At 41.7% G+C, this 11,477-nt stretch overlaps 2 protein-coding genes across 4 annotated transcripts in view; both read right to left on the bottom strand.

The window, feature by feature from the left end:
- Positions 1-3,869: 3,869 nt before the first annotated feature.
- Positions 3,870-8,038, bottom strand: LOC129367491 (dynein regulatory complex protein 9-like). The gene is made up of 10 exons (XM_055041990.1): positions 7,928-8,038; positions 7,599-7,734; positions 6,678-6,712; positions 6,467-6,586; positions 6,308-6,392; positions 5,652-5,780; positions 5,455-5,529; positions 4,405-4,536; positions 4,239-4,328; positions 3,870-4,153 (listed from the first exon to the last, which is right to left on the bottom strand). The coding sequence occupies exons 2-10, from the start codon at positions 7,731-7,733 to the stop codon at positions 4,040-4,042; spliced, it is 915 nt and encodes a 304-aa protein (XP_054897965.1). The 5' UTR covers position 7,734; positions 7,928-8,038; the 3' UTR covers positions 3,870-4,039.
- Positions 8,039-8,339: 301 nt separating this feature from the next.
- Positions 8,340-11,477, bottom strand: part of LOC129367490 (protein spire homolog 1-like) — a 32,650-nt gene continuing 29,512 nt past the window's right edge. For all 3 annotated transcript variants that reach the window (XM_055041987.1, XM_055041986.1, XM_055041988.1), the window contains one exon: positions 8,340-11,476. In XM_055041987.1, coding sequence (XP_054897962.1) covers positions 11,221-11,476 — 256 coding nt within the window. In that variant the 3' untranslated portion in view covers positions 8,340-11,220. The remainder of the gene's footprint in view (position 11,477) is intronic.

Raw genomic sequence — 11,477 nt, 5'->3', positions numbered from 1 at the left:
GATAACTGTTCATTATTGGTCTATTTAAATAAATTTTTTTCTTAAAATATTACCGGCGCATGTTAATATTTTAACATAAATTTGTCAGAGTCCCTCAGTTTGTTGCAGTCCGTTAGTCAGGCGAGAGTGAAATGCCACAACGTTTAAAGGAGTTTTTTTGTGCTGTTGGCTCCACACAAACTATAAATGCTGGAGTGAGTGTGGGAGGAGAACCATTAGTGAATGATGGATATTTAAAAAAGGCCCTCCAAATAGGATATAACAATGACATGAGCCCAAATAAATAAATAAGTGATGTAACTACATGATACAAGTCTTTTCCTCTTTTAAATTATACCACACATTTGGAAGCAACTTAATCAGATGCGCTTACAAAGAATGGTCGAAAAACAGGAAATATCCAGTGGTTTGGACTTCCTTGGTCAAAATTACTGTTAATTTCAGGGGAGAAAATAACTGAAAGGTCATTTTCTCCCATGAAAATGACCTTTCAGCTCACCTAACTCCTCATCAAAACCAAAGCGTGGAAAGCTATTACTGAAGGGACAACTTGTCTGATTAATCAGTCAAGCGAGAGATGCAGAAGCTCAAACCGGTTGCCACTCTTCTCAGCAAAGAATGGAAACAGAGCCCTCAACAAATCGAAACAAAGTCCAATAATTCTTGATTTCTGCAGCAACATTCAAATCGTACGGGCAGAATTTGGTGTAAGCAACATGAAAGTGTGCATACATCCCTGCCTTGTATCTACAATGCATGGTGTTCGTGAGATGGTGTGCTGGAGACTAAATTACCAGTTACGTAAATCTCCCAATGGCTACCTCCAGCATTCGTTAAAGCAATTCCCTTTTCTTGTCTCCGACCACATCACACAACTTAAATGATCTAAAACTGGGCTTTTGAACATGACAATGAGCTCTGTTCCCCAATGACCTCCACAGTCACCAGATCTCGATCCAAAACAGCACCTTTAGGATGTGATGGAACGGTATATTGGCATGATGAATGTGCAGGTGACAAATACAAGATGTTGTCAAGTCAGCAGGAATCACTATGTTGTGGGAATATTTCTTAATCCTCTATAAATCTCTGCGATAAATGAAAGAGGAAGTTGTGAAAGATGAACGTGTGAGGTGCACAATTCTTCTAGGCGTACCCAATATAATGGCATTTTAGCATATGGTGTGTATAGCATGTTAAGGCAAAGGAGATTGCGCTAAAGAAAACAAAGTTCAACCAAGTCGTGTTGTTTGTGACACTGATCTTTCCCAGAAATGACAGCTTGAAGTGCAACCCCCAACACCACAACTTCCCCTTCAACTTTTATTCCCCAGTTCTGTGTGTCTGATACAAGAAACTGATTTTTGAAAAGTTCTTAACAACTTATTTCTACTGGAGCAATGGCATGATAGCAATAATAATAATAACAATAATAATATATTTTTTTGAAAAACATGCATTATGCAATTTTCTACAGGTTGTGGGTTAGATGGTGTGCTTTTTGTCATTCTGTGGTCTCAAAAAATGTGCAGGTTTGAAACTTGTATCAGACGAAAACAGCGCCAAGATGATATTTGCTCAAAGGTACAAAGAAAAATAAAACCGTGGCACATATTCATATTCAACATGTGCGACAACAAGAAGGTCTCGGACCTTATTCGGCCCCAATGCACACGTTTACAGCAGGAACTAATGACAAAGAGTATGACGCAATCTAAAGCGAGAGCTTCTCCTCAGTCCGCGCTGGGTTTTGTGTTGAAAAGCAGCTCGACTGTAAATCACCTGACGTAAACCGCAAGTCAGAGCGCGCATGCGCCGGGATTTTTCTCTATATAAGAAAACGGTCGCCGCTTTTAGGGATTATTTTTATCACAGCCGCCGGAGTCATGGGCAGCCCCAGCCAGCAGAACCCGAATCCCGCCACTGACAATCCGACTAAAATAATAGCAAGAGCACCGATAACTCAGGTGAGGTTTCGGCCGCGTCACGGACGCTTGATATGCCCTCCTTGGCACTGACAGCAAAAAAGTCAACGTTCTCGACTAAAATAGATGCGTTCCCAAAGTACTTTGGGAACGCGTCTATTTCTAAAAATGTAGTTTCTACCTATAACTTTAGAGCGATTTTCTTTGATGTTTTCCAGTGAAGTTAAGGGGGTTGGAGGGAGTGCGGGGAATCCCCGTCGCGCGACTTTAAGCTTAGGAGCGAGCACGAGACTTAAAAACTCGTCTGACTGCTTTTCCTTTGTTCCAAAGACCCGTATGTTACAAACTGATTTATTTATTTTGTTGCTCCCTGCTACAGGTTATGACATTTAAGGGGTTCAGCATGCAGAGACTCTTCCAGGTGATGCAGGCGGTGGCCAGGAGAAGCTGCAGCAAAGCCTGCCAGTTCTTCTGCCTTCCTGCTGTTGAAAGGAGGAAAGGTTCCCCAGGTAAATAATCTAAGTATGTGTATACATGTACATACATATGTGGGAATATGGCGACGCGGAGGCCAACATCTGCTTCACTACTGTTGACAGATCCGACGCTCCAGCTCAGGGAGGAGGAAAACGCACAAGGTAACCAAGACTTTTATTGTTCAGTCTCTGTCTTTACTGAACAGAGTAAAAACAGAAGCAGACAAAAAAATTATTTTTTTTAAATAACATATTTAATAAAAATATATTTATTTTTTTCTTAAATACATATATCTTGTTTTATTTATATTTGAACATAAATCCAAGAATGTAATGTGGATTACGTCAAAGCAATGTTGGATGCAAAAAAGTTTTTTCTTCAGTAAATAATGATGCAATTCTGCTGTGGCATCACTCTGGAAAAAATCTACTTCCTGTTTCAATGTTCTTTCGCTTTTCACTACCTCCACTGACAGGTCGACTCAGGAGCCCGCCCCCTACCATACTCATCATCAACATCAGCAACTCCACCATGATCAACTGCGTCATCGGGGATTCCCGCCCCTCCACAGAGGCTGAGCAGCAGCCTCTGATGGAGGACTCTGAGCAGCAGAAAGCAGGTGGGTGACAACTGCAGCTCACCCTCGTGCATCTTGAGTTATTATTATTATATATTTATTTATTTTTGAGCACCTAAACACATCCTGCTCACGTGTTACAGTTAAGGTGAGCTGCAGTTGCTGCCAAAGCCTGCAGACGGCAGCACAGGCTGCGCCTTCGGAGCCTCCCGCCGCGCACCAGAACATCATCATCCACGGCTCGTACCTCAACAACGTCATCGTGGGAGACAACAACTACATGCACGTTCAGCAGGACGAACTGCTCGACTAAAAGCCGAGAGACGTCTGAAGCCTCTCACACTAAAGGCAGCGCTGCAGGAAGGGGCCGGCTGGATGTTTCGGTTCTCTTTCAAGCATGCTCACTGACAGAACTGCTGGTTTGTTTGACTCGTGAACTCGTGAACACGTCAAACAAAAACAGATTCAGTAGAAACAAAAGCACTCTTACAGGTTCTCTAACTGTGGTCCTCATCGGAAGTGATGGGCGTTGTGCAATGCTGGAACTTCTGCTTCCCTTATTTAAAGACGAGAAATTTTTACTATAGTGAACTTCTGCTGACTCAGTTTTATGCGGTGGATTGTCGTGCAGCACCACCCGCTCCATCTTATTTAATTTTTTGTATTGGTTTATTGTATATATGTGTGTCAATTATCAAGTTTATATCAAAAATCCTGTCATGGGTCATAATAAAGTGTAAGGCCTATGGTCATTAAGAGTAAACTTGCTAGTGCTATTTATTGCTCAAAGTATTTCTTAATGTACATATATATATATATTTAATTTAATTACATTTTCGATTAATTTTTCCTTGTAAGTGCACAAGACGGAAAAGTGTTTTATTTGTGGCACTTCGCTTCTCATCAGTTTGCCTGTTTGATTCACTTTTAAAAACATTTGTAATATTTTGTAATACTTTTTTTTACAATAAAGACATGTATTCTTTACATATTTTTGTCCAATTTCCTTCTTTTTTTTCCCCTTAATGTGCAAACATGGCGTTGGAAGAAAAAAAAAAAGTCACTTCTTCTTCTTCTTCTTCCCCCCCCCTTTCTTCTTGCCTTTCTTCTCCTCTACCTTCTTGTAGGGGCCGAGGCCTCTGCGGACCATGGTGCCCCTCCAGTAGGCCTGGATCTGCACAGAGCACAAGAAGAACATCAGCACACTGTGCGCCTCAGTGCGTTTACTATCAGTCAGTGTTCCTGTTGAACGCCGTTACCGTTGTGGCGGCTTGAGCTTCCTCCTCCCGTTGCTTTTGCAACTCTTGGTCCTTCTTGTCGTGCAGCACCACCCGCTCCATCTCCTTAAACTAAAACCAACAATGACTGGTGTGATTTAAAGGTGAGCTGTTTGGTGATCGCTCTGTTATGAGTGCTGCTGCTCACCATCCTCCTCATCTCCATCAGCTTGTCTATGTTCAAAGTTCTTTTGCAGCCCAGGTTATCCAGCTTGCTCTGCTTTTCCTGCTGCATCTTCTTGGTTTGCTGCTTCCATTTGTGCAGCCTCTGTTGAAACTCCTAATCAGAAATATACAATTATGTCGTACGTAATACTAGCAGAGCATTACTCTTATTAGTACTACTATAGGAATGCTTCTTAAGCATTAACATATATCCCAGATTTCTAAAGAAAATATAAACGGGAGACCATGGATAATGTAAGAAATAGCGCCCCCTTCACTTCTGGAGTGCAATGGTCCCATTTCCAAATAAGGTAGGAAACTGACAGCGGTCCTTCCCCACCCCTTTCTGTTTGCTACCTGTAGCTCGGCTGATACAGAGAGCGAGAAAAAGGTGGTTTGAGTTGTACTTCAACGGGTTTCCCCTTTGCGGTGTCAGCTCCTTCAGACTAGCCAGCAGCAATTGGCAAACACCTGGTGGTACTGCGGATCACATGAGCTCATTAAAGGATCTACTTTTCAGTGCAACGCTGGCAAAAACGTTGTTAAAGGGTTTATTTATTTTTCTTTGTTTAACCAGGTAAACCCCGTTGAGATCTGGATGTTATTTTTAGGAGCGACCTGGGCAGAAGTCCGTATTAGAGGAGCCACGTTGTGATGACTTCCTTAAGCCAGAGCTTCAGAAATAACAGGAGTTTTTAAAGAGACAGAGGCCCAATTTCAAAGTGATAAATTATGAAAGAAAATTTCTTTTCAGTGATATTTGATGCATTTTTATAACTTAAGCTAACATAGTTGATTGCGCTATAAATTCCCACTATGTACTTATTGTGCTGCCCCTTTAATGGTATTCAAACATTTCCAGTTGATAACTTTAAGTTTCAGTATCCACGTGTGAAAGGTTAAAGAACCACTGAAGTTCTTGTTCCTCGAACAGGGTTTTGCTTTCCTCAACTAGATGTTGAACCACATATGAATTGCACAGCAGTTAGATGAACCCAGCGCTCTACATTTACATCTCGTTCACGTTACCAACCTCGTACTGAATCTGGAGGAACGTCACTGTCTCCTCGTGAAATCTCGCCTCTTCTTCCATCTGCCTCTGCAGAAGCTGAGAGCAAAGGCGAACAAAACTGTGAAGGAGCGAAGTTCGATTTGACGGAGGAGGAAGTTCTGCCGCTTATCTCTGGAAGATTGGGGTGATGTGAAAGAAAGACTTGGAGATTGATGTACCTCCAGCTGGTCCACCAGCTGAACCTTCCGCCACGTCTCTTTGACCAATTGTGGGGACAGGACCGACTTCTTTTTCTTCTGCAGTTTGGATGTTTCGTCTTCCAGGTCATTCAAAAGAAGATACATTTTCTGTGGGGAGAAAAGTTATTGGAAGAGTTGAGATTCCTGGGATTTCTTCGGTTAATACTCAGGGTTTATCGTTCTCAGTCATTCTCAGGTACGCGCTGCTCAGTGTACTAATGGAGGAGAAACAATTTAGCGTCACAGGAAAAATTTTTATCCACAGTTACCGGCAGGCGTGCAACTGGCCTGGGAACTCATGAAGTCACTAGCACAGCAGAGAGCACCAAAGAGAGTGTGAGTGGTGCATAGATGAGCATAATTGACAGCACTACAGCCCTCCTCCTGGTTCTGATTGGCTTTTTCTGGCAGAGCTGTGTGTTTCTGTCGTTGACATTGAGAGAAGGCAGAGGAGCTCGATTTTTTGTTTCTGCAGATTATTTGCCACATATTATTCTGTCACAACAAGAGGAAAAATTTAGCAAATACATAACGGAGAACTGAGGCAGTTTTCCGCTCTAGTGGTTTTTCCCTTTGGGCAAGGCACAGATAATAACTGGACCAGTGAGCACACGCTAACACCGCTAATCTCTCACGTGAATTTGATTCTTTTTGTCCTCGATTTCCTGTTGTTGTATCTGCAGAGCATGTTCTCTCTCTTTCCGCATTTTTTCCTCCTCTCTGCATGGGAAGATACACCACATAAGTTTTCCAAAAAATAAAACTTATCAGTAGGAATATTGGTAGTATTGAACCTTTTCTTCCTGGCTGCTTTCTGTGCCTCATCCTCCTCCATGGCCTGAGGAACTGACTCAAAGCTCTGGGTGTCCTCCAGCTCAAAGCAGAGCTTGGTGACATGATGGCAGATGAACTGACTGCAGACACAAACAAAACCTGCTTAAAGGGATGGGGGGAAAGACCTGATGCAACATATTTCTAGTTTGTATTCTTCTGATAATTACTCACCAATCTGCTTTGAGCTGTACCAGCCTGTCTTTCTCCTAAACGTGCGCATGAAGAAACATACGTGAGGAGACATTTTTCATTCAGGAAATCTTTCCAAACACTAAGAAGGGAAAAGAAATCCAGAGAGCATCATAAACTATTCAGCTGAAAGGTGTTAGTAATCACCATCCTGGTGGAACTGTCATAATGAACAGATCAGAGCAACAGCCAGCTGTTTCGGCAGAAGCGGTTTCCGGCATGGACAATGTGGGCAGTTGCCCAGGGCTGCCTCACCTGTAGGGCAGCATGAGCTGCCACATTACTAAACAGTGTGCGGTCATCAATGCTCTTAAAGGGCCGGTTGTGCCAGAATGTATTGATAAAAAGCAGTTTGCGAATTGCTAAAATATCATTGAATTCTTAAAATGAAATAATATCCTTGAACATCTTTTCAGTCCCTCCAAGATTTTGTGTTTGTGGTACTAATTTAGAAATATTTCCACTTATGTATGATGGTAAATGCGACTTTTTATCACTTTCTGTTTCTATCATGGAATGTAATCTGACATCAATTAAAGCTGAGGCAGCTGTTTAGTGGAAGCAAGAACGATTTTGACAATCTTTGAGAAAAATCTGCAATAAACTCTCAATTATGTATTGGCGCAATAAAGTGAGGGGATTTGTCAGTTTCGCATGAATGTAATAGACAGATATATCTGTTATATCTATCTATTAAATTCAGATAAAAACGGCTTTGATTTGATTGATAACATAATATTTAGACACAACTCGTGTTTAGCCAAAAAACCTGGAGGGCCACAAAATAGCTATGGTGGACCGGATTTGGCCCAAGAACCTTGAGTTTGACACCTGTGATCCAGGGCAACAAGGAGGCTAGGACCGGCCCTGGCTTGCTGTTGGGGTGTGAAACGGTGGAAGGACCTGTGTGGATGTGGAGCCTCGCTCCCTGCTGATCTGCACCGACAGGGAATGTCCCAGTAGGTCCAACTGGTGAGCGCAGTCCTCCAGTGCTGCCACTGTTCTGAGGCTCTGGATCTTGGACAAGGTTAAGGACATCCTGAGCGGAGAACAGCGGAAAGGTCAGTGGATTCCTCCGCCTCCACACCGTTATGTCACCCGAATCAAATACAGAGGCTCATAAAAAAAAACCACAACTTCGAAAACACTTCCTCGTTGCAGTAAATCCAAAAAAACAACGAGCTGACTGACTTCCGCTTCACACAAAGTGAGCCTGACGAGATAGCACTTACGTGAGCCTCGTAAAGCGTCGAGTAATTACCCGGGTGAGTTCAGTTTGACTTTAAACTTCTGACGGCGCCATTAGCCTGAGCTAACGTTTGGCGCGTCACCATGGTAACAGGACGTATTTCTTTCCCCCTCCGCAGTGAAAAGTAGAGTCATTTTTTTTAGTTGCTACTGTCTCGGATAAACCCGCCTAGTCACTTTTGAATCATTTTATTTATTTATTCATATAGTCTGTAATGATGCTCTGCATTTTGGCTCACTGTGTAGTTTTGAAAATTTCAATGTTCCCTCTTCTTAATAAAATTTGGTTTTATTTATTATTAAACTACCATTAACATCTAGAACTCCTGAAATCCAAGTAATCTATTATTTTCCCTTTGCTCTTCCTCTGAACAAAACATAAAGACTCCTTTCATGTATTGCTATACAGTTTATTGTCGTCGTTCGCTGCAGGTAGTTACAGGTCAAAGGTTACAGGTTACAGACCGAGGAAACAGGCGACCCTGGAGTACATGCATGCTGCTGCCTGTCACACCGTGCTGCTCCCAGATGCAGCTCCTCACCTGTGTCACTGTCAAGCGTTGTCCTCACCGGGACAACATCCACCTGATCTACACGCTCACACACAAGACCATCACAAACAAAGTATGTACACCGACACTGGGTGACTCTTCTATGAATGAGCGATCATGAAAGGCAGCTTGTAAGGCAGAAGTATATCATGTAGATGAGGAACACGTCCAGGTCAGAAGGCAGATTGTACCTCCTTCCACTCCGGATGATGATTATAAATCAGAGAAGGCATTTTTAAATGTTATGTCCTGTGCATAAAACAGTCAGACTGTGAATTATACAGTGAACTGGGGTTTCCTCCTCTGCAGATGAGGCGTTTCATTATGACTAACCTTCACACGATGCAAACATCGGAACACAAGAAGTTAAGAGAACGAACAGTAGATGAGTTACTATATGTTGATTAGTGTCGCGAGACAATTGAGATTATGCAAAAAAATATGCAAGTATCACATGAAAATTATTCAAAGATGAATTGAATGAAAAAAAGCAAAGATGGTTTTCTCTGCAGAACAGCAGCATTGATGTCAGAACTTCACAGCCTCTGGAAAGGTTTATGTGTAAAAAATAGGGACTATTTTTGATTATACTTGTGGTTTGTGTCATTCATAACAATAAAAAAACCCAAAAAAATGCAAATTAAAAAAAAAACTAAAATTGATTAAAAAACTCAGCAACTTGTATCTATTAAGACTATTTCTGATTTTAGAAGTGTTAGGTGAATGTGACCGAAATCTAAAATTTTTTCCTGCCAAAATGCAACTCATATCCAACTTTTTCATGGCAGTCTAAACAGATCCAATTCCGAATTATTGGAATTGGATCTGTGCCACTTCCATATGCGGTGCTAGACCAGACAGGTCGACTGCAGTCTGAATAGTCACGTTGCATTTTATCTGACTTTTATGCGTCATAATTCTGCGCTAGGAGAAAACAGATGCCATGAATCTGGATGTAAACAATAGCAGAAATTTCTAATTATGAAATGATCATTTCTGAGTCACATCACCATCACTCTTGGTTCTGACTGTGCATCCAAATAGACTTCTCCAAAGAAGAAGTCAATGCTCCACAAAATGGGGACTGCTATTAGTTGTACTTTCTTTGTCTTGTTATAAAAATCTGATTTCAACAAAACAAAACAAAAAAAAAAAAAAAAAACACATCAAAATTGATCATCAAGACCTGCTGTGTGGACGTCGCCACTGAGACCCAATAGTTCAGCAGTGGTTCTGTTACAGCAAAATAACACTCAGCACTGTTAAACCGTTGGTAAACACCCAAGTTCTGACAAAATGATCTTATATACAAATAATTCATTTAGCAGATATGTAGTAAATGTTGCTCATGAGAAAGTAAAAACGGGCCCAGATTAAAAGTGGCTGAGGTGAGCTTCATCCTGATAGGCTGAGGATCTCCATCACCTCATCCCAGACTGGAGCTGATCTACTTCTGATCAATGACAGTAAACTGATCAAGTCGTCGTCCATGAAGTTGTTTCATTTTGTGGGATGGACTTCTTACTCAGATGAGACCTTTGAGCAGAACCTGGAAGTCACTAGAGGAGCTGTGTATCTGTTTTGCTTTGAGAATGAGCTGGGATGTGTTGTAGGACTACATGATAGAGTTGCACTGCAAAAACACTATTTTTGGTCTTGTCTTTAATGCAAATATGTCAGTTAGAAATAACATTTCAGCAAGATAGAGGAGCTATTTTTAAATAAATATTTCCTTCATATTTATTTCTTTTTTTGAAAAAGTACTAATTCCACTTGCATTTTTCATTACTTCTTCCTAAGATATTTTCCCCCATATAATAAGTGAAATAATCTGCCAGTGGAACTAGTACTTTTTTTAATCAATATTAAGAAATTATTAACTTAAAACAAGCTGAAAAGTCACTTATTTCTTACCTTATTTGTTTTAGTTTTTATCATTTCAAATGCACTAAGATATTTGCACTAGAAACTGTTCTCTCTGTCATCTTATCTTAAGTAAGCAGGCGACAATGAATAGGTGGATTAATTATAGGCCAAGAACGAAGGTTTTTGTTTGTTAAAAAAAAAAAAAAAAGTATTATTTGGCACAAATGAATATTTAAAAGAAAACGTTGTTTCTGTCTGGTTCTGTCAGAAACGCTTTGCGTTTCCTCCAGAGAAACAAGCAGAACGGAGATCTCAGGTTGGCTGACAGCAGCAGTGAGGATATGTCTCTCTGAGCTGTGTCCATTGGGGAAACCTAAAATAGAAGGTGGCTTTTCCTTTTTTTTTGTTTTTTTTGCAGAAGCAATCCTTTACAGAGCACACGCATACACCCAAACACACATGTAAAAAACTAAATTATAACCCATATAAAATATACAGCTTTATATTCTGTGTTTTCTTGAGCGTCTCTCTCTTTCTCTCTGTTTAGAAGAGAATCCCTCCTCTGGTTTGTGCTTTAAAATGAATCTGAGTTGACCTGGACTGCCCTCTTGTGGCCTCAGTGGTGAGACGTCAGTCCGCTCGGACTCTCAGGTTGTTTTTACGTCGACCGTTTGTGGGCAGAGCAGAGTGAGACTCAGATGTTGGCGAGGGAGAGGGGGCTGAAAAAGACTGGCGGTTCCTGCAACATGCAGTTAGCTGGAGCTGCTGTTCATGATGAGGAGGAAAGGAAAACTTTGTCTCTAAAAGTTCATGTGAGTCGTTCTGACCGCTCACTGCGACCCAGGCGAGCTTGAGCGCTTTCAGATTTCGTTGATTGTTCGTTCCGAGGGCCTGTAGCCCTCGGCCCCTTTAGGGGACGACATGTAGAAGGACTGCGTCTTGCGTTTTAAGCGAGCCCTCTTGGTGGCCAGCGACAGGCTGTGCTTGCTGGAGGCGATAATGTCAGAGATGAACTTCTTGCAGTCCACACACACCTCCATGGTGGCCCAGTCCTCCGTTAGCTCGGGGGGCAGCTCTAGTTCCTCGTGAGACTTCAGAGAGCCGTGCTTCGAGAGCC

This window comes from Poeciliopsis prolifica, unplaced genomic scaffold, assembly GCF_027474105.1.
Source record: "Poeciliopsis prolifica strain line A6 unplaced genomic scaffold, Auburn_PproV2 SCAFFOLD017, whole genome shotgun sequence".
In the NCBI taxonomy this organism is placed as follows: Eukaryota; Metazoa; Chordata; class Actinopteri; order Cyprinodontiformes; family Poeciliidae; genus Poeciliopsis; species Poeciliopsis prolifica.
Note: the sequence above shows the minus strand (reverse complement) of the source record. Positions and strands in the feature narration are given on the sequence as shown.

Bases quoted from the DNA above. Each gene is read 5' to 3' on its own strand.
- LOC129367491 (XM_055041990.1), bottom strand. From the start codon at position 7,733: ATGTCCTTAACCTTGTCCAAGATCCAGAGCCTCAGAACAGTGGCAGCA. The intron at 5,781-6,307 runs GTGAGAGATTAG...TTCTCCCCACAG, and splicing joins ACAAAAAGAATCAAATTCAC to AAAATGTATCTTCTTTTGAA. The intron at 4,154-4,238 runs GTAACGGCGTTC...TGCTCTGTGCAG, and splicing joins AAGCTCAAGCCGCCACAACG to ATCCAGGCCTACTGGAGGGG.